The 24,539-nt window shown below is 30.3% G+C and overlaps 1 protein-coding gene across 1 annotated transcript; it reads right to left on the bottom strand.

Annotated features, from left to right (window-relative positions):
- Positions 1-70: 70 nt before the first annotated feature.
- LOC142319283 (transmembrane protein 98-like) lies at positions 71-18,816 on the bottom strand. Its single transcript, XM_075356387.1, has 6 exons — positions 18,518-18,816; positions 13,751-13,913; positions 11,512-11,618; positions 4,702-4,814; positions 1,591-1,797; positions 71-448 (listed from the first exon to the last, which is right to left on the bottom strand). The coding sequence occupies exons 2-6, from the start codon at positions 13,888-13,890 to the stop codon at positions 359-361; spliced, it is 657 nt and encodes a 218-aa protein (XP_075212502.1). The 5' UTR covers positions 13,891-13,913; positions 18,518-18,816; the 3' UTR covers positions 71-358.
- Between the last annotated feature and the right edge of the window lie 5,723 nt (positions 18,817-24,539).

Raw genomic sequence — 24,539 nt, 5'->3', positions numbered from 1 at the left:
AATGAAAAATTACAAGGTTTCATAAAACAAAACTGAACAATCTTAAACTAAAGCAAATTTAACGACTACATAGTTTTAGAAAATTTACTACTATTTTATTTTATTTACTTACAACAGTTTTTGTGCTGCAAAAGCATAAATAAAAAAATATAAGGAATACATTTTTATTTATATAAAAAATATTGTGAACTTTTATGACAACAAAATTTTTAAAGTTCATGTTTTTATTTGATTTTAGGTAAAAGAACATAACTTCTTATTTATTAACTGTTACACGCAGTTAATTACTTTAGCATATGATCACCCATAATACTTTTTCCAATAATGACAATACTTTTCATAATTTTGATAAAAGTTTCTACTTATAATCTTTATTCATCGGTTTAGATCCAGTGGCAGTCTGAATGCAAGATGCTGCTTCTTGGGATAAAGCCGCTTCTCTTAAAACCTATAACAGAAAAAAGCTTTAAATGCTAAATTCTTTTTCATAAATAAATTTTTAAATTATGTAGTTTGCTAATTTAAGAAAAATTTAACGGAGTGGTAATGTCTCTGCCTTTCATCCAGAGGTCCCGAGTTCAAATCCCGGACAGGCATACCATTTTTCATTCGCTAATTTCCATTTTCACAATCCCACATACAAGCTCCTTTGTAAGCTTCTGTGGTACATTAATTCATCAGTCAACAAAATGTTTTTTTTTTTAATTTTAAAATATCTTGCATAATAATATATTAAAAATTATCTAATTCTAACAACTATAAATTGAATGAAGAGATTGTATCTTTAACAAATTACTTCAGAAGATAAAGGGGAAATTAATTTGTTTAAATTAATTTAAATAATTACAGATCTCTCCCAGTATTTGTAAGGGCTATAATGCGTATGAAGCATCTAAGGTACAAGAGACACTAACTGAGCTGTTTCTTTGAGTAATACAGTCAGTCCTGTGAAAAAGAGTGATAGATAGTGTGCACTATTTTGTATGGTTGAATATCATTAGTATTTTTATAGGCTTAACATGCTACTCTATAACAGTATATTTGACTCATTAATGAAATAAATGGAAAATCACTTCATTCCCCAGAATGCTGACATTATTTCCTATCTGGGAACAAGTGCTTATTATTCCTATCATGAGTCAAGTCATCAACAACCATTTGGGTTCACAACCTGAAAATAAACTTCATAATTATTACGTAAATAATATTACAAACATTCACGTACAGATTTTTTATTTGTTATACTGTTATTGTAAATAAATGAATATTAAGTATTCAATTCTTATCCATTTCATTAAAATCACAATTTTTTATCTAAGAATACCACTGAATATTTGTAGTAAACAATTTTCTATACACTGCTATTTTTTACATTAACTGTCAAACTAAAACAGAATCTGCCATCACAAAAAATTAGAATGTATATTCTAATTTTTTATGATACTATTTTTTTATCATATAAAAAAGTAAAAAAAAACCTTTTTGGAAACAAAGCAATTTAATTGATAACCCATTCTTTGCTGAACCAGTAGGAAACACTACTGAACTACAGCATATTGTAGTTATAAACTAACAAAATATTTATTTTACCATTAAGTGAACATCCATATCTGCTAAAGCTTGATCAGCCCATTCCAAGTGTGAGGAAGCTTCACGTATTCCATTTTTTGCAACAAGCGTAAGTTGTGTTACAGCCAGCACAAGTGCAACTGATCTTGCCTCTAATAAACAACTATCCAATGGCGGGTACATTGTACGCACCATATCATCAACACGAACTGAAATTCGCTTTGCTACCTGCAATCAAAAATGACTACAACTATGTCAATCACAATGAAAAAATTCTTACATGAAATCATTAAAACTGCATGATCTGTAATTCATGTGATTTTCAAATGGTAACTATTACAACAGATTTGTCTCTCTTGAATCTCACACAGTATTAATCTCTTATGAGTCGACAAAATAATAATACAGCAGCAACTTATACAAAGAAACTCCACTGATCTACCTATTCATCCATATGATTTGTGAACAAAAGTTCACACACAATTACTACAGCACATACTGAACGTAAACTTCAAAAAAGGCATCATGACCTTTTTAATTACTGCAGAAAAAATCTGTAATGTTGTGAAAAAAATGTTTTATATAAAATCTAAGATAAGAGCAGGAAAGATGATGGCACCATAAAGAAAATCTAAGGTGAGAGGAAACTAAAGAATTACGGAGTGAGAAGTTTGAGAAATAAAAAAGACATGGATTAATAATAATTAACATTATTTTCTTTCTATTTTACATTAACATTCACTAACAGTAAACAACCTCATAATAAATAGTTCCATCAACTTATTAAACAGCAGGTTGTCTGCCCAGACTCTGGCTGACAACTCCCAAGAAGCCATTTATTAAAACCAAACACCTGGTTTATCATTAAGAAGGCATTCAAATCTGAGAAAAAGTAAATATATCAGCACATATGTTGGCGCACGGACTAAAAGCCTATGTACTAGCTAGCATTTTACATGCATTGGCCTCTATTACAAGCAAATTAAAAACATTGTAATTTTCTATGTCTTTTGTGATATGGTAATATAAATAGAACAGGTTTCATAAACTTGCTGTAGCAAATGTAATTGTTGAATTTTATTCTAAATTATATATTGAAAATATTATATAAATTATATATTGAAAATATTATATAAATTATATATTGAATTATATTATTTATTTTAAATTATATATTGTTGTGATCTAGGTCTATTTCTTGTTATATAGCAACTAATAATAGTAGAATCATTCATGAATGATACTTGATTTATGTGCTATTTATAAATTATTGTAAACACATCAACTCTAAACATTGTGCTGTGAAGAATCATATGTCACACATCGCTTGTAATTATGTTCTACAAGTGGTTATTATAGAAACATTTATTGCAGTGTATTTTACTTAATGAAGTGAACAGCTCTGTTATTGACTTATTTTTACTATTTGTTGTACTATTTTCATTTAAGGCTTTGTCATAAATTCAGTCATTTAAACTTTTAATATTTCAATACAGTTATTTTCTTTTAAAATGCCCAAGTTAGGAGGAAAAGGTACAATAGTTCATAGTCAGGCAAGGAACAATTTTATTCAATGTTTACAATTTCTTTTTATAAAACAATGCTGAAACTGGAGTAGTGAGGAAAACTGAAATACTGAAAACAGTTGTTCAAGCAACAAAAGTATCAAAACAAAGAATCCAAAGAATTATACCAGAAGGGAAATCAAATGAAACTGAGAAACCATCTGTGTTCGTTTCATAAGAAGAAAACGTGTAAATTGCCCCAGTACTGTGTGTGATTTAGATTTGTTTGACACAGATGCATTGAGGCGTTTTAATAAATAAATTTTTTGTAATCAAAAAATGCATTCCTATTGTAAAGAGAATTATCCAAAAAGCCCGACAAAGTGAAATTAATTTCAAAAGGAGTGAAAGATCTTTAAGGAGAATATTATGTAAAATGGGATTTAGATAGAAAAAACAGAAGACAACTGGAAAATACTGACGGAACAGCATGACATTAAAATGCAAAGAATGAAATTTCTATGACAAATTTTCCTGTTTCGCGAAGAAGATCGAATGTATACACGGATAAAACCTACATTCACAGTAATCATGCGACACCAAAATTATGGGTAGACACAACAAACCTTCATGAGGAACTGAAAATACCAGTATCCAAGGGCTCACTATTAACAATTGTTCATGACGGCTCTAATAAAGGATTCATTAAAAATGCTTTACTTATATATGAGTCAAATAAGAAAGCAGATTATCACAAATCGATGGATTCTAAGTACACGAAATGATTACAGGAAAAGTGTATTCCCAACTTACCATCTCAGTCGGTCATTGTACTAGATAATGCATTGTATCACAACATTCTGCAGCAAAAGCCACCAAATTCTAACTCTTTATAAAGCATTATGAAAAAATGGTTAGCCGAACAACAAATTAACTGTTCTCCTGCTATGATGAATACTGAATTATATGATGATATAAAATTACACAAAGAAAATCAAAAGAAATTTCTAATAGATGACATTTTTTAACATTATCGTCACACAGTTCTATGGTTGCCACCTTATCAACCTGACTTAAATGCCATTGAAATGATATGGAGTCAAATGAAAGGGCAAGTAGCTAAAAGAAATACAACTTTTAACACGTTGAACGTTCTTAAGTTAACTGAAGAGGAATTTTACAAAGTGTCCGAAGCTGAGTGGAACAATGTCTGTGAGCATGTTGTCAACATTGAAAAAAAATACATTGAAGATGAACATTTAAATTTTCTGCACATTGACAATTTTGTGATAAATGTGAATTCAAAATCAGACACAAGCTCTTTAGAATTTACGACTACAGCAACTTCAGAATTTACGAGCTACAGCAATAAAGTGAATAGAAAAAACAATTTAAAGTATTTTAAAAATAATAATATTAATTGGGATACTAAAATAGTTTTAATTAAACAGCACTGTATATCATTTTGGTTATAAACATAACTACATTAAACTGAAAATGACTTCAGTCGGCCTAGTACCGTGCCAAATGTTTGCTGAATGCTAGTACTTTTTTGTGCCAACTTAGATGCCAATAGTTCTAACTATATTTTTTATGGTTTTTTTTTTAATTACAATTTATTTATTACCTGAATAATTTCATTTAAAGTCTTAGCATTCTGATGTCCAACCATTAAAGCTGCAACTCTGTTTGTAACACGACGACATAATTTTAAAATTTCTAAGCAGTGAGTTATAAGACCTAAAACAAAATTACATTAAAATATACTACTAACATCAGTTTCTATTTGAAATATAAAAAAACAGATACTATTATACAAGATGACTAGTATAATGTAAAGCTTTTCCTATACTATTTTCTGAGTACTGTGATGAATTTTATATCACTCACCTCTTCAAAACAAAATGTTTAAAAGTAAATTTCATTTTCACCCAACACATGTTTTAGAACCCCAAAATTCTACATTTAATTTTTATTGCACTTTTATTTACACAATGGCATTTTTTAATTTGTAAAATATAATATTTTTAATTTAACAACACATGAATATTTCTATTAATTCCACTCTATATTTTCAGCCAACCATACAAGAAGGAATATAATGCATTTAAGTGAAATATTTGTTTGTTCCTGTAACTTCAGAACAGCTGAATTGACTTTCAAGAAGCAATTGTTCAATAATTTATTTCAATCACTTAAATGATGGATAGATGGTAGAAGAATTTTTTCTAATCCAAAAAATTTGTTCATCAAATAATGGTGCTCAGAAAGTGAATTTGATGTTTGTACACATTGTCCCAGACAATTATTATCATATGGAGTTCAAGACAGTACTGTGTGTAAAATACACTATTTATAAAAATTATTTAATAAAAAATAATTATAAAAATATATAGAGAGAGGTAATTCATATGAATCTGATCATCAATTAATCAAAATAAATATTTATATATCATGAAAATTATAATAAATAAAGTTTAAAATTCAATATACGTCCAAACACCAAAAAAAAAAATTATTTTAAAAGGTAGTTCAAATATAATTCAGTATTTAATTATAAATTAAATTAATGGTAGTTTTTTTTTTTTAAATTAAAACTATTTTGCCTAAATTCTATGAGTTATGTTATAATATTTGTCAATTACAGAAAAAAATTATTCAGTCCTCACATTTTCTCACATTCAGAGAATCCTAGCTCAGAAATCATTGTATGGTTTTTTTTGTTATTTCATAATAAAAAAAAATATTTACTATTTTTATGGATTGTTGACAGATAAGGATTAATTTTTTTAATTTTTATTATTAGAGATTACTAATAAAATAAACTTTTGCATTAGTCAAGGTAATTATGAGGCATATTCCAAAAAAAAACAAATACCATTATGATATTAAAAAGTGTACACAATTTTCGACTGAATAATTTTATCATTACAAGGAAGAGCATATCTTAAATTACTTTTCTACATAAATACCACCACTATTAAGACATTTTTTAATCAGTTTTCATTTATTCCTCAAAGAAAGGTACCACCAGTAATTGTACACCATTTATCATGTCGACAACATTATCGTAGTGCTGACCAGCAAGAAATCGCTTGAAATTTGAGATACAAGTGGTAGTCACTCAACAACTGATCAATAATCTACAAGGTGGGTGCTTCAATTGCTCCCACCCAAACTGTTCAGTCAGACTTGAGTTTCACTGGCAACATGCAGATGAGCTTTGTTATGAAGCAAAAAAACCTCTCTCGAATGAATAAGCCTCTTGCTGTGGATTTAATGGCGCCTTTTGTTTTTTAGAGTTACCACAGTAAAACAAAGCATCTATAGTCAAGAAGTCAACCAACAAACCACTTCTTATCCTGGAAGGCAGTGCATATCATTTTTCATGTTCAAATGGTGGTTTAGAATTTCTTGTTTTTTTTTCTATATATTATGTGTTGCCATTTATTTGGATTGTTTGGCAATATGAACACTTGAGTCTCATCACCAGTCACTATTTGCCTCACAAAAAATCACCACCTTTATTTTCAAATCAAATAACAAAAGACTGAACCAAGTCCAATCGCTTGGTTTTGCAAATCTCCTCAACATTTTCAGCATCCAACAAGAGCAGCGTTTGTAATACACAAGGTTTTGTTATGATTTCAGGCAAAAATGTTAATGAAATTTCAGGGAAGTCAAAACCTAACAATAATATTGTAACCTATTGATTTTCTTTAATTTTTCATCCACTTGCATAACCAAATCATTATTTTGACAGAAGAGCCCCCACTCCTTTACTCATCATGCACATTACTGCATCACTCATTGAACTGCTGCACCCATTCTCTACCATTCCATCATTTAAAGCTATTTCACCATAAAATTCACCAATTTGCCAATGAATATCAGCTGTTTTGACATTTCTCACATAGCTCCCATGGGAGTCTCAATTGACTTGAACTTTTTAAACATTTTAATAAACTGTAAACAAACATCACTGTATTTTTAATGATGTCTATCAAAAGCCAACAAATGAGAGAATGTGGCATGCTTGCTCAGAGCTACAATTGCAATGATGTGGCAGAGATAGAAGGAAATGGTACTTACTTTATGCCTCATATATTAACTATTACTAGATAAAAAAGGAATTGTTTTGGAATAATTAGGATCTAAAAAGATTGATCATTGGATCATTGCAGACTGATCTGATGCAATGCAATTTACACATAATAACATAATTAATTTTTAAAGCTGATTATTTTGAAAATGTCATGAAAATTGATTAAGTGATCTATCATTAAAAAAAAGAAGATAATCTACAATTACTTTATTATAAATCATCTTTAAATCAAAATAAATAAATAGCAGTAGTTTCATACTGCCAACCCTAAAGAAAAAAATATTTCATATACCTCTAAAATGAAAAATTCCTCACCTATTTAATAAAATACTGCACGTTTTTAAATGTTAACCCTAAACCCGCTGACTATATTACCTTCTGTTAAGCATTTTTTAGGCATTTTGCAAACAATTTTTTTAAAAATTCAAAAAATTATTTTTCTTTTACAAATCATTAAGCGATATAAATTTTTTTTTTTCAGAAAATAATGAATAATAATACAATACAACAGTTATACCCACAAAGTTGTTTGTTTGAGAAAGTCTTGATACAATATCAGAAAAATAAAAAAAACATGTTCACTTTCAAAAGTTTCAGTCTACATAAACCAAACAAACACTACCATAACCAAACTTATATTATATACATAACGTTCACAACTTTGTGGTTATGAAGAAAATGTACATTTTTTGCTACTTTACATTACTAGGAAAAAAAATTAAGTTATTCTTACACTATATACAACATTTTGGTGCTCTAGAGAACATTGGATTCATCCGCCATATCTTCAGAGCGATTTCTTTTTCTGTCTGCCTTATTGGGTCTCCAAAAGTGTTCCAACTTATGGAAGCACTGTGGATGAACACCACAGTTAAACGTGGGCACCAGAAATGACTGCAGGATTTTTTGCTGGGGGATGGAACAGACCAGGCACAACTGCAATTTGATTCTTGGCAAGCATACCAGTTGATGTCCTACATCTTGTGATGATCCAGGTTCATTTTGAATATTACCAAGAGTTTCTTCATCAACTAGGCTCTCAACAATGCTGACTAAAAATTCCTCATAACCAAGGGTTTGTCAGTATTCAAATTATATAAGACACAAACATTGAACAAAGCCACATCCAACAAGCTATAGAAAATTTTCTTCCAATATTTTCTTGTTGCTTAGTCACATGTTAGATGGTAGACTGACTTATCCTTGTTATCCACCCCACCCGTATTCAAATTATATTTATGAGTGAAAACTGGTTTATTATTTGGTTTGCCATGATTAGAATAATTTTGTCCTCGGCATGGTAGCCAGTTGTGATAAGGTACTGAGGTTTCTTGTGCACTTTTCCCAATAACCAACTTGAAGTAGTTCTTTATTTCTGAAATATACGGAGGTCTGAGGGTCAAGTTTTGTACTTAGTACTGATCTCAGTAGAATTTTGTATCTTTTACTTGCTGTTCCAGTACAAAATATTTTGTTACCTAACAATCGTTTTGCTAAAGGAAGTTTAATATAAAAATTATAGAAACATGAAAGCCTTTATTCAATAGAAAGTGCATAATTACTCTTTCAGTGAAAGGGTCACATTAGAATCAGCTAAAAAGTTTTTCCACTATAAAGTTTGGTATGCATTATATAACTATGTTTATTTTCAACCACTTCAAACATCTTAATTCCAAACCTAGTATTATGTCTTTTACTTGGGAAGTAATTAATATGTGCAAATCTATTTTTCATACCAATCATCAATCGATACATTTTTTTGGAGTAAAATGTGTTTTGAATGAATTTCACAGCATTAAGAAGTGGTTCAACTTTGTAAAATGGGTCATGGCTTGGTTGCCCAGAAGGAATGTGTTGTGAACTTATATGGAAAACAGAAGATATAAGTTCAAAACGATTTAGTGACATTGTACATGGGGAAAACTCAATTATTTGGGATTTTGAAGTGCTCCAATATTTCTCTTTATTGTTTTTTGGATTGAACCCCACATTTATCACTAAGGATATATATTTCATCTCGAGGATAGATACATCAAATCATTTTTGATTTCTGGAAAAGGGAACCATATTGCCAGAATCTGACTTGTGAATGCACTCTTGTGCATATTTATTTTTTTCTGAACTGTCAGAAAAAACAGGTAGAATTATGCCAGAGGGACTGCTACTCTGTAGGCAGTTGTTTATGCCAAGATTCCTTACTTTGAATTCTTCTTTGAGTAATAATTCTGGCTCAGGAGGATATGCTTTTATTACCCATTTAAGTTCTGTGTGTGGAACCACATATCCCCCCCCACCCCATGTTCTGAATCATCATCGTTATCACTTTGAGTAGGTTCAACAATTTGTCACTACCTGAAGATAAATCTACTTAGATTATCAAAATCATTTATAGCCACATCACTAGCTAAAATACCTAAGCTAAGCACTATATTTCCTTCTTAATCCTACACTCAAGGTATATGATTTATCAAAAATAAATCATCACCGAGTGTCTAAATTTTTTATAATACTGATTTACCTGAAGGTTACATGGTATCTGAACTAAGTGTTGACATCATTAACCAAATCATCCCATTTTGTCACAACAGTATCCATCATAAATCTCCCACAGTGAAATAGGAAGAAAAGAGTTTAATTCAAAAAGTATACAACCATATTTCTTTCTCAAAGAGTACTTGAATGCAAGTGGTAAAGCTTGGTAGAGCACAAAATAGTATCAAGTGCTTAACCTTTTCCCATCACAATGATCCACGGTTGATTAGCGCTCCGTAAAAAAAAAAATGTTGGTAAATGATTGCCTCTCACTATGTTGGTATCTGATTACCTCTTTTCATATTCTTATGCTAACCTCTTGTGAAAAAAATTTCAAAAAATTACAGTACATTAAAGAGATTTAACAGATTCTGACAAAAAAAAACCGTTAAGATTGGATGTTTTTTATGCCCATAACAACAAAAAAATTGAAACTGTACAGAAATTATGATAATTTAATTGCAGGATTTTTTGTGCATTTCTACGGCGTTTTTTATTAGCAAAATTTTTTTTTTGTTTTGTCTTTATGAAACATAGTTTGCTGATTTTAAAAATAATACTTTCAGGCAAATCGGTTGAAAATTGGGCAAAATTTGATGAAAAACCCGTGTCATAAATCTCATACGTTAGTATAAGTGAAAGTAGATTCAGAAAACTACGTTTTATAAAAATTCACACCACTTAAAAGACTATTCAGATTTACAAAAAACAATTTTTACTGTATACTGTTATTCATTACAAATCGTTATGCGTTTCATATTTACCGATATCTATTGTCAGAAAAGATATTTTAGACCTCAAGTAAAAGTGACATATTTATGACCACAACAACCTTTTTTTTTTGTTTGTGCCATATAACATAATTTATTATATCGATATGTTGCTAATATAATAAGCTATTTCTGTAAATAATAAATAAATCCGTAACCCTCATAGCAATTATAATACACAAGTCACACACACACACACAAGCACATTTCTGAGAAAAAAATGTTCATATTTTTTCTAGGCTAAATAAAACATTTAACATCGTAAAAACCTCGTTCAAATTGTGTAATAAAACTGATTCCTTTGTGAATATAAAACAAAATAACCAACTTAGATACCATATAAAATGATTTTGTAACAGCGTTTTAAAACTGATGCCGTACATAGCATCATTTAATGGCTACATGATCAGAAAAGGTTAAGGGTGTTTGTTTTTGTAATCTCATAGAGTGCATCAGTTTTTGTCAAGCAGCCATTGTGTGTATTAGCATAATAGATATAATAGATGCTAGTCACATTTTTATTATGTGTATAACGATTGAATACTTGAACACAACAATATGGCATGAAGTAATGTCAAAAGTTTTGTGATACCTAATGAAACAATTCATTATTAAGTAGATGTAGTTGGAAGATGCATCAAAATAACACATCCAACCACTCATCACATCCAACTCTGGTTTTCTTGGTCAAGCACAGAATTCCTCAGGGTCACTAGGTTCTTTACTCACCAGACATGACTCTCTGCATTGTTTACAAAGCTTAAGACGCCGTTGCAAATGTTTATATTTGATACTCATAAGAGCGTAATAATGAAAACGACAGCACAGTTGTTGGTATTTATTCCAAGAGATCTAAAAATTATTTCCAGCAATACAGGCTAGTTTAAGTATGTGGAACCACGTGGGGACTACTTCAACGAAGGCTAAGATTGGAAGCCACTATATAGCTAATCTTTTCACAACCTATGATCGGATACTTTTTGAACAGATCTTGTAACTAAAACTTCCAGAAACTTGAAAAAACATTTACCTGAAGCATCTGCAGTCCATTGTTCTAGAATCTGTTCTATTTGAGGATGAAGACAAACTTCACCCAATTCTAAATCAGACACTAAAAGAGTAGAATTATCGTGATGACTAAAAAAAAAAAAAAAAAATGCATTTACTGCTGTAAATTAAATTCTATAAATAAAAGAACAAAAGTACAATGATTCTCTAAAAGGTATTTTATAATTTTCTGGTATTATAAAAAAACTCATTCAAAGTTAATAAATAAATAATAACAATAAAAAATACAAATAGTGTTACAATAAACTTATAACAATAACAACCACCAATAATATACTTTTCTATATCAAAAACAAGTTTCCATTAATAAAGTACTAAAAAATTATCCTGAGTAAAAAAACAAATGATAACAATCCATTTAACCTACAGATACATCCAAGACCTGTTACACTATTTACTGCTTAGTCATGATTTGTATTTTAAAAAATGCTGCATTAACAGCGAGCTGATAAACTAAACAATACTGGTACTGATATGCAAGTGCATGACAGATGAAGTAGATATCAAGGACACTACGCTTGGCTAGCAATTAGGGTCATGGTGCATGTACTTGTTCTATAACAGTTCAAAGAACTATTTTTTAATTACTAGGTGGTATTTTTTAGTCATAAAAATTTTGAAACAGCACCTCAAAATTTCATTTCACTGTAATCAGATATTAACTCTACTGTAAAGGATAGAGCAATAGCAAATAACAAACTGATTTTATTTGTACACCTATTGATATTACTATTCACACAAAATTGGTATATTTTTTTAATCAAGTTTTGAGAATCTGACATTTTATAAATCACCTTTTTTATCCATTCCTTGAAAACAACATACAATCTTTGCTTTCTTTAAAAGCAAAAAATGCTGGGAAAAGGCATTAAAAACATACTAAATTGTCTTCCTCTTTGCTGATTCTGTTACTGGAAAACATTTTATTATTTTTAGCCACAACAGATTATTTGGTTACCTGTAGCCACATGATCATGAGAGTAGTTATCAAAAATTGAGATCGGACTCTCAACAATGTATAACTCTTAAAGAATCAATACATTTTAACAGTAACCCCAATTACAATTAGCAACTGCACTTCTTTCTTGTACATGCAGGCATCGTAACAAAAGAATCTATAGATGTAAATAATACATCTACATTCATCCACTTAACAAGAAAATCAAAAAATAATTATAAATCATTTCAATCACAATGATAAATCATTTCTTTTTAAAAGAAACCACACTTCAGTGAATAATTTAGATAATCAAGCATCATATTAAGATTAAATAATTTTATAATGGTAGAAAATACATTAGATGTTCTTAGTTGACACATACTTGACTGGATAGTGTACTAAACACAGTCCAGTAGAATATCATGAAACAATCCTCCAATGGTTGGTGTCATTGAGCTGTAATCACAGCTTAACTTGATGGTGGCTTTATTTCAAAAAACCTTCAGTCATCTAAGCTTTCTATAAATTAAAACAATTCTGAATTCTAACTAAACTTTACACAATCATTTTATAAACTCAAAAGGCTGAAATAAAATGCTGAATTTAACTGAAACGTAACAACTATTAAGTCATATAACAGTTTACTATTTATTTCAGAAGGACCAATTTGTAATATGAAATTTTATCAAATAAATAGCTTAAGATGATATATAAAGTGGCAAATTCATAGTTGAGTTTATTCCATAAAATGAACAGTGAGCATTCTGTTCTGTATGCTTAATGGTTATGTGCTTTCAATCTTTCATTATTTTTAAAATATATTAGATAAATAGATTTTGGAACCATTTAAAAAAATTATAGTAGGTTAATTACTGTTTATAAATAACATTCTGGAAATATCCAACAAATAATATTCTGGAGAAAGTACTGGTAAACAAGCAACCAGATTAAATTAGAAAATCATTTTTTTTTCAATAAGCAAAACCTAATCGCACAGTAAAAATGTCCAGTCACATAAAGGTGAAAGTACCACCTGAAAATCTACTGCAAAAATTTTTAGAAGTTGCAATTTCTGTTTACTGTATTTGGATCTATTAACGTAATCATCCTATTTATTTATTAACAACAAAAGTCTGTGTTTATCTGTAGGCAAGCTGTACTTGCTAATCACACAGACAATTACAAAGTTAATATAGAAGTGATACACCTTAAAGTATTAAATAAAAAATATATTAATGAAAAATTAGAAGATATAACTTACAATTTTTGAGGATTTGAAATCTTTTTTACATAATGTGAAGTTTTACTACGAATGTTTTTATGTCGACATACTAAAACTAAACTAAAAAATGCGCTAACAAATATTAATGCCAAAACACAAATTATTATGATTGTTTCCATTTTATATACATTTATTTAATCTCCTGAAACAAAATTCAATAAAACTAATTTACTTAACAAAAGCATTTTAAATTAAGATTAATTTTATCCTATCCATCATGAGTATTCATTCTAAACATACATTAATGAGTATAGCACATTATTTAACCAAAAGGCATATAAAGACATCTGATCAACATTAGTAAGTATTTGATAAACAGCAGATTGATAACAATAACTGAACAACTTAATTTTTAAACATTTATAAGTAATTAATACTTTAATTACTTACAGAAAACTGTTAGTAATTACAGGTTAATAGATCATCAATCTTATTTTCTATTCTCAAAATTAAAAATAACCAATTCACAATTTAACATCACATTTTAAACAGAATAGGAGTCAACAGAAGTCAACACTTCACTTTATTCCATTTTTAACCCAAAATTTAATACAATTTTTTGTTCTGTCATTTTGAAATCAATAAATCACCAATCTTAATAAAACACATCCTTATTACTTGGCTTGCCAAATTTGAACTAAATGTCTAATGTGTTGAAAATAATGATATACATTATAAGCAGTGCTGCTATCAAAGACAAACTCATAAAAATGACACGGCGTGTAAAATTAAAAAATTCTCTTCATTTTTTATCACACCTTAGGTAGCTGACAGAGGCAGAATATATGAACAAAATGTGAACCACAGAAATTAAATCGCATGTGAAAATTGCAAGAATTCTGAGAAATACAATAAGTGGCAAAATCAGATAAGGCTAGAATGTTAAGCATGGATGTTTAATAGCTAAGGTATAAGATGATAGAGCCACCTACGAAGAATGAGTAATAATGCAAAGGTAAAATAGTCTGAATGCTAATATGGTAGGCAGTAGTGTAGGAGGCAGACCTGGATATTCCAATGAAAATCGTACCAAATAAATGTGAAGGGAGGTGAATGAAAACGCACTGGAACTGGGTAGAATGAAGACACTGGCTATGGAAATATAGATGGAGATGTAGGAATAAAGCAACCTCAACACTACAGTGGATAGAATGAGGAGAGAATGAAGAATACTCACAATTTACAAAATGACTACCTCAAATCCATTTTTGTACATCACTAATTATAAATCTTAATTAATGTCTAATTTTCCTCACAACTTTTTTTTTTCAATTTCATCAATGCACAATAAGTTATTGTGCATTGACTTGGGACATACTTGTACATTTTATCCAGTTAACAATAGAAATACAAACCTCTCTCATTACTTGGGGATAACAGTAAAATTTAAGAAACTTAAACAATAATATCTTTAATTTTTCATTAACTCAAAACACCCCTGATGAATAAAATAGATAATTAAATTGTTAAACACTGTTAATAATTTGAAATAAATCCTCTCTTTACAGTCATTTAAATATTTATCTAACTTAATCTTCATTTTAAGTAAAAATCAGTGAATCTTTAGTTTCTAATGATTTTTAAGTTGTTTTGTAGCATGCCCTCACTGTATTCTATTTAATACGTGATATGTCCCTCTATATTAGATCAGAAGCCTAGCTGCAGGCAGGCAACAGGATGTTGCCCCAACATTCCTTATCTTCAACAGGTTACAGATAAAGGAAAGCCCAGTAATATGAGACTAGCAAAAAATAAAGAGCAATCTAAGTAAAATCTGAATAATTTAATGATTAGGGGAGACTTGAATGCCATTATAGGAGAAGGATGACAAGGGAAAATGGTTGGGAGATAACTGGCTGCGTCAGAAAGATAAAGAGGAACTATATTAAAATGTTCCACTAAGAATAAACTAGTGATTGATAACATACCAATTCAAAAATCATAAAAGTGAAGGTGCACATTGGTGACACAAGAAGACACAGTAAGACATCAGACAGATATATGATTGAAAAGAAATTTTGGAATTAAATTATAGACTGTAAAACACACCCAAGATCTGACATTGATTCTGAGAATTTAATAACAATGAAGTGCAGATTAGCTTTAAAAAATTTAACAAAAAAAATGAGAACAAAGATGTGGAATATAGACAGCATAAAAGATATGTTAAAAGTTAAAATTTCAACAAATCACAAGTTCAGGCTTAGAAATTACTATAACTTTAGATTCAGTTGAAAAATAATGGTAAAATTAAAAAAGAACTAATTAGAGCAGAAGAAATGACAGATAGAAAATTAATCAAACAAAAAAAAAAAGACTATGGATAATGAGAAATATACTAAAAGTGAACAATGAATGCAGAATGTACACAGCTGCATAATTCAGAATGTACAAATGCACAAAACTGTATCAACTAATGAAAACTATATTCTCTAAGAGAGCTCTAGGGAAAAGAAACAAAATACATTTGTATCAAAGGTGTACATCTAAACTTTTGTGATAGAAAAAGTAAAAAACTAATAGATAGTAGGAATACAAAGGGCAACACAGAGCAAAAAGACTGTGATAAAAGTACTAGAGGATAAAAAAAATTGATTTCAGAAGACATCTTCAGAGGAGGGGTGTGATTATGATCTGAATTTGATGGAGCTCTGAAATATTTGAACAAGAACAAATCAGTAGCAATTGATAATAAACCATCTAAATCAGTTTATTTATTCAAATGTAACTTACACAAAATTAAGAGTAAAATTTATTGATTGAGATTTTCTTAATTTTTTTACCAAACCAAAGAATATATGAGCAGGTAAACAATCAAACCTCTAATTTAATGCCTCATTACTCAAAATACTATGACATTTAATTAAATAAAACATGAAGTAGGAGGTTTATTAGATGAAGATCAATTTAATTTCAAAAAATGCATGGGTATAAGTTCAAAAGCATACATAAGAAGAATAGCCACTTCCAAGGCAACTATAGATCTGAAGAAAGCATTTCTGCATAAAATAGAATCAAATATTTAAAATTTTAAGAAAATTGAGCCTTAGATATAAAAAAAAAGTTATTTATAGTCTGTATAAGAATCAGATAGTAAAAAATAAATAAAAACAAGCTTTAATTTAGAAAGTAATGAGGGAAGGATAGTCTTTCCTCATTGTTTTCAACTTGTACATAGTAAAACTAATGCAGGAACTGAAAGAAAATTTTCAGATTGGTATAACTATTCAAGGTGAAGGATGTTCAGATGAATTAGAAGAAACAATGAAATGGAATGTATTTATTACTGTAGAGAATTCAATTGGAAAATAAACAAGAATAAAGCAAAGATAACAAAATATGACAGAAAGGAGGATAATGATCCATTTAATAAATTTGAGACCACAATGTGTAAGTAGGAGAATTACATTATTTTAAAATCAAATATTTTGTTGAAAAGAAAACTGCTAATATATTTAGACTAAGAATTAAAAATGCATTTTTGAAGATATTTGTTCAGCTAAATGGGGGGTGAATCATGGGCAACAGAAAAAGAATAGATAAAATCGGCTTGGAAATACAGTCTGTATGTTAATAAAATTCAAAATGAATGGTTTTATGAATAAGAGAGGACAGAAATATGTAGCAGATTCCTGTAGGAGACAAACTAGGTTGGTGGGACCTTGCAACAGACATCAGCTTTAGTTAATATGGTAACTGAAGTACATGTAAAAGACAAAAACTGTAAAGGGCAAAGATTGGATAAATAAACAGATAACTTGAAATATAAAACGTAGTAATTATCTAAAATTAAATGAATAGCACAGAATGAAAGAATAGCATTAAATAAATCACCTGGTTAATGTCTCAAAAAGAAAAATATGATCCATAATTACAAGTATTCGTGTCTTAGTACATGAACAAAAGTGTTCAAAGTGTTGATTCTTGAATAAAAGAAGTAAAGGTGAAAAACTTGAAATTTCTAAATAGACTTATTTTAAAGCTCCTGCAGAAAGGGTTGACAGTTTTAAAAAATAATCATTATTTCATTTATAAGTATTGAGGTGAAAGTGAAACTGATAACAGGCAAACATAATAAAGTATAAAAATGAGCAAGTTATTAGAAATGATTGAAATGACTCAAAAAGATGTTTTTAACATCAGCAAAACAAAGAAATTTTATGAACACACTCTAGTCAAAATACAAGTTTTTAATGGTAAATGTTGCCATGATGAAACATGGGATGAATTAATTAAATGAGGTGAATGCCTCTTAATTACTTGTAACAAACGTGAATAAATGGGTTTATAATTAGATAGATGTTTACAGATCAGAAAAACAGCTAATCCAAGCCATTCCTAAAAATGATGTAACGAAACCGCAGAATAATATTTTAAGATTTTAATCGTCTCATTACAGTTCATTCTAAACAAACTAAAGCCAAAAAACCACACATCACTAAAATAAATGGTAGTGTACATATTAAAAAATTTTTCGAACTTCTAAAAACATGGAATGCCGTGAATATCAAAATTCAAACGTTCATAAAATCTCATCCTAGCAAGATAAAAATGCGGATATAACTAGTAGTTTGATATGTTAGTTTCAAGTTCTGAAAATGCTTTAGCTGTATTCTCGTGTTTGTGAATAAAATGCTGCAATGCACAAAGGCAACGCAACTTTGCACGTAGATAAAACATGGTAATGGGCAAAAAAATTCGCATAGGTCAAAAAAAATCGACCAACAATCATTACTAATTACTTACCCAACTATTTATTTAGGGTCGTTCGTAGTGATATTCATGAGAATGATCTAATATTTACAATTATGTTTCTCACATTTTAGGTTATTTACGCCCCTTTTTTTTAATTTCACTTAGTTTTGTTCTGGTAAATTCGACTAATTAGAAATAAGAGATTCAGGAAATAATTCGCACTCGCTCACAAACGTCAAGGAAAAAATTGAAACACCTGTTGATAAACAAGTTTTAAAACAAAACTACGTCAATATTCACTTGCGCACTGTCAGCGATCTGTACCAGTTTGAGATAAATCAATGCTACCAAAACACATCTCTTAAACTAGTAACTATTTTTCGCCAAGAAGTTAAAACTTACATATGTATTAGTTTTTTTACTTCTAATATGATCAGTATTTATTTAGTTTAGTGAAAGCATTTCACGATGAAAAGAATGTTTAAGAGAAACAGGAATATAAGTACGGAAGAATTCCTTTCTAATTCTTTAAGGATTTTTTTGAAACTATAAATCTGTTACTATACTGAATTTCTAATTTAAACTAGTGTAACATTAAACAGGCGTATATTTTTTTAGTTCACTCTTCAACTCACAGTCCAACAGCAAAAGTGTCGCTCTACCGTCCTTCACTTACCGAGGGCGGGGTGAATGTTAATTTTAATATGAATAATCTTTAACCATTAACTTTTTTTTTAATTAACAATTTTATTTTTAGTCAAAGAAGAATTATTAATATTTACGATCTTGAAAAAAGATTTTTTTACTATAAGTTTTTCCTCAAATGAAAGTAGACATTTATTATTTTTATTTTTTTATTAATTAGTTAATGAGAAAAGATGATCTTTACAATTGTTAATGTTTCTTAAAAGGCATAAGTGACATAACAAAAGAAGTATTACAGGTGAAAGTAAATAGTTTATATCATTTTTACTGTTATTTGTAAATAAATTAATGTAATTAAATACTCCATTGCTAAACTAATATTGATGTAGAAAAAATGTTTAATAAAGACATCTAAACCACCAGTTGACTCAACAGTAAAAGCACACACAGTGCTTGTGTTTATTTCAGCTGTTCATCTATTCTACATTAAGCATTTGTTATTTTCTTTTATTATTAACTTAAATATAACAAAATTTTATTATTATTATTAGGCTATTATTTGTATTTTGTACAAATAGTAATAATAATAAATGAAATTAATATTTAATTTTGCATTGCTTGTTTATGGACTTTTTAATAATCATCAAGTTTAGTATTATAAACTTGTCTCATGAAACCATGCAGCAAACCAAAATATAACAGAATGATGATTCTACTTTAATTTAGCACATTATCCATCCAAGAAAAACTCCTTCTTACATGTAACATAAAAATTAGGTAAAAATGTTGTCAACATATAAAATTAGTAAATGATAAAACAACATATTGGTAAATAATAAGTGACATTAAATTTCTCAGTTAATATTGTAATCAACAAAAAATTTATACAATTGTGGCCAACAAATGAAAATTCTTAATACTACTTTTCAGATGTTTACCTGAAAGAAATTGCAGGGAACTAGGCATTAAGACCTTTTTTTATAGAATTACCTTGATAAGGGCCTGTATGAGGCTGGAAGCACTAAGTCCCTGCCCAGCTTGGAAATCAGGATAAGGCGCTGCCGCCTCCACCTCTTAGGAAACACACCCTCTTGTAAATATGTATTAAATTCACTCAGAAAAGTCTCGGGATATGCCCGGACCACCACCTTAACCATCTGGTTAGAAAGCAGATATGCTCTGCACCTTATTTGTCAGGCTTACGCTCTACTGCTGCAAGAAGTTTCTCCATACCAAGCAATGCCACAGGCCCCTCATTTTCCTCCAGCTCCGGCAAATTACCTTCTCTACGGGGAATAGCTCCTCAATATGATATCAGTGACCTCACCTGGGTCCCAAGTAAACAGTGTCCTGGGTTTGACACCGTTCCTGACTAGCAGGCGGTACGGTCTTCCCCAGAAATCCATTTCAACCTCACAGATTAATTTCCTCAAACAACGTCTTTTGGAATTACTAATCGTGCGTGCTAACTCCCTTTTCTTGGCCTTATACATTTACAGCCCCAGCAGAGTCCTTACCACTCATCTAGCAGTTATATACTCCTTCCTTTTTCATGTAATATCTGCCATCCACCAGTAAAACAGCTGACAGCCCTTCTGTTATACCTACGAGGAAGTGTCTTTATTGCATACCCACTGTAACTCAACAACCAGGCATCTAGCTTTATCCTCAGCAGAGTAATCGCTTCATTTACAAGCTCAAAATTTATATTCCCCATAACATGTCCCGGATCAAGATCCCAGATGCTTCAGCCTTGTTGGTGCTGCCATACAGTGTTACCACCTCTACCATCAGTTATAACTGTCGGCTGATAGTCACTTGCTGAGTACCCGTCCTAGACGCTCCAGCTAGTAATCTTTTCTGCAAGGCCCATGGTGGAAAATGAGACATCAATTACAGATCCATAATTCCCTCTTCTGAACGTCTTAACCGTTCCAACGTTAAGGCAAACCAAATCTATTTCCATGATAACCTCCCTGGGGATCTGTATGCACTGATGCCAGTCGTAGACCACACATTAAAATCGCCAGCCTACAGACATACAATTCTCTTGCAAGGTTCATCCGTGTCTCCTTGTATCAATATTGGATGAAATATAACAGGCATAATAATAGATAACACAAATCTGCACCCTTATGTATCCTCCCCTCCATTGGAGTACTTCCCGTACAGGGAGAGGACTACACAGCCATATTAGTCACACCACCACATTCTGATACTATCTTACCCCTAAGCGCATAAGGTTCAGAGATGAGTGCTATATTAGCACCCCCTCCGAAAGGTATCTCTCCATCATAGAATGCGCAAGCACCGAATGATTCAGATTAATTTGGACGATTTTCATTGAGGAGCATGTGTTAATCTGGTCCTCCCCAATCTCACATTAGCACTGTCTTTGTAAACTCCTTTAGATCAAATCATTAAGACCTAACTGATTCCCAATAATATGCTAAATATTGTTTGAAACAAATTTAAAAATTAAATTCTATTCAAAGCATAAACCATTACAATGACTTCAAGCCCAATATTTATTTGGAGAGGGGTCAGAAAAACTGGAAGCTATGTAAAAATACTTTGATGGTATTGTGTGACTGACAGATCAGTACATGTGAACACAGAATACAATTCTTGAATTACCAGCAAGTTTTAGGGAAATAGTTCAATAGTTATTGGTGTCAACATGGTTGAAACAGTGTCAAATGTCCTGCTACTTTTCATTAACTATACTGTATTTTATAAAATAGTTTTTTTTAAATTTGTTATAGCTTAATTTTAAAGAAATAATGCAATGGATCCATGTTGAGTATGTTCTTCGCATTCCTTTTGATTTATTAAAACCTACCAAGTTACAAGTTAGCATAGTGGTTGTAGATCAAATCAGGGTTGAAGGTCCAAGAGTCAAGGATGGCCTGCTGTAGTTCTGGAACATTTTTATTCACTCAATTACAAAACAAGAACCTTCTCAGCTAATAGATATTCTAGCAGGATATTCTCAGATAAATCCCACGATATTTTCAGTTATCCCTCATTAAAATTTCCAGTCTTTAGTGATATCACACCAAATATTATTAAATATATGTTGTTTTTACTAAATAAAATGTTATACTTTTTATTTAAATTCTATTTCTGCTATCTTTTATTTATGGTAGTGTACAATAAAAATGATTTAAATTATAAACTTTAAGCTGTAAAATAATAACTTAACAAAATTTAATAAATGTAACGTAAGATTCACAAGATAATTTTCAAAACGCATATACAAGGTTGTAGCTAAATCCACAGTCTAATTGTGATTGCTATGAAGAATGTCAAACATTACTGGATGAGAGTTATACATCAGACAGTACTTGAAAAACACAGTCCATTATAGCAACAAAAAAAATATGGTGGAATACATTAACACATGAAGAGCCATAAGATTGATAGCCTTAACTCCCATTGTGACAACTTCATCTAACTCAGCTTTTGTTAAAATGTGTCAGGTAAAACGATAAAAAAATTGACATTCAGTGTCTGTGTCTGCACACTACACGATCAACACATACGAATAGTAAACTCAAATTACACATATTACTCTCATATAGTAAACGCACCATTTCTCCTATGTATTACAGCAATGTGAATGAAATAACCTTAAGTTAAGCAATACCTACTGATTGTAGGTCCAGATATCTTAGCAATTCAATAGACTTGGATGTTTGCTTTGATCTCTTATAAGTTACTGTGGTACCATCTTTACTCACCTGGTTTCAATGTTATTTAAAAATACTGTGATGTAAAGTATGATAAAGTATAATACTGTGATGTACAAATTGGGTTTGACTAAAATCTTTCTTTTTCCGGTTTAGGCTCCAGTAACTACCATTAATACTTCAGAGGCTGTATGTATGAGTGTAGTCTTGTACATTCTCAGTTCGACCATTCCTGAGATGTGTGGTTAATTGAAAACCCAACCACCAAAGAACACCGGGTATCCATGATCTAGTATTCAAATCAGTGTAAAAATAACTGGCTTTACTAGGACTTCGACACTGGAACTCTCAGCTTCCAAATCAGCTGATTTGGGAAGACACGTACACCACTAGACCAACCCAGTGGGTTTGAGTGACTAAAATTTTAACGGTTTCATTGCAGACATGAAATTGATATAGCTTCTTGGTTCTTTTTTTCTGTTTTAGCTTCTGGAACCACAAGTATTACAGAGAATGATATGTAAAGTATTACAGTGTAGTATTTTACAGTCTGATCGACCATTCTGAGGTTTTTGGGTGAAGCCAAATTAAGAACATATTCATTTAAAAATATCTTAATATATGTACATAAAATATACATAAACCAGATATATTGCAGAAAAGTTTATTAAATTCCTAGGCATTAAGTCACCTTTAATTGCACGCTATCTCTGCATGGCAATTCATTGAACAATACACTAGATTCAAAGTGCATTCAATATATAATTCAACAAAAACCTAAGATCCTGGTCATTGAAATTCATATCTAGTAAATGGAAGTGGCACAACAGAAGCTGGGTCCAATAAAAATCAATAAAACAGCTGATGTTGAAAATTGCATTCCAGTTGAGGATTTACTTCTGCCTATTGCCTTTTTAGTAAATAATTTTGTTTTCACCAGTTGCAGAACTCCCAAAGCAAAGTGGATGTAAGTAGGTAAGTCCTCCACACCATGGATGTATAAGTGGACGACACATACCATTTCATGGTATAGTGTCCTCCATACCATGAAATGTAAAACTCAACCGCTTAAGACCTACTGTAACAACACCTGTACTACTATGCTGGGCAGCATCATAACATGGACAGATTAGCTGGTATAGATTGCAAAAAATCAAGCTTAATTTGTTTTGGGATCTGGAAGTGAGAGAGTGTGAGAGTGCACATGTGCATGTTCACATTGTGCAATTATCAGACTGAACCAATCAGTTTTCTGCTTACTATAAAAATTCAGAATTTTATAATAAAACAATCCAAAATTAGATCAAAACATACAATTTTTAAATTCCATTAAAATTTTAAGAAAGTAGCTTGTTTCTTGTTTTTTAAGTTTTTGGGAGTATTTTCCTATAGAGTTCTAATGGACTTAAAACCCAGCTAAAAATTATTTCAAAATAGCTCTGCATATTTGATCAATGTTCATCCAGCAGGTCAGCTACCTGCACAATTTAAATAATTCTGACCAAATGTTTACAACTTTGGTCATTGTAGATCCCTCCAGTGACCTGTTGGGCATATAGCCCTGTCACTTTTGCCATTGTTGTCTGCCTCTGCAAGGCTTAAAAGTGAGTGCAGTAAATCAAGTCCTACCAGATGTTAATTATGCTCATTTAGTCCTACAGGTGTCAAACCTTATTAAGATGTCAAAATAAATCTTAACAATAACTACTATGAAGTCATGTTGTATGCATCTCTAT

The sequence above is a fragment of the Lycorma delicatula genome, chromosome 2 (genome assembly GCF_047948215.1).
Source record: "Lycorma delicatula isolate Av1 chromosome 2, ASM4794821v1, whole genome shotgun sequence".
NCBI classification, from domain to species: domain Eukaryota; kingdom Metazoa; phylum Arthropoda; class Insecta; order Hemiptera; family Fulgoridae; genus Lycorma; species Lycorma delicatula.
Note: the sequence above shows the minus strand (reverse complement) of the source record. Positions and strands in the feature narration are given on the sequence as shown.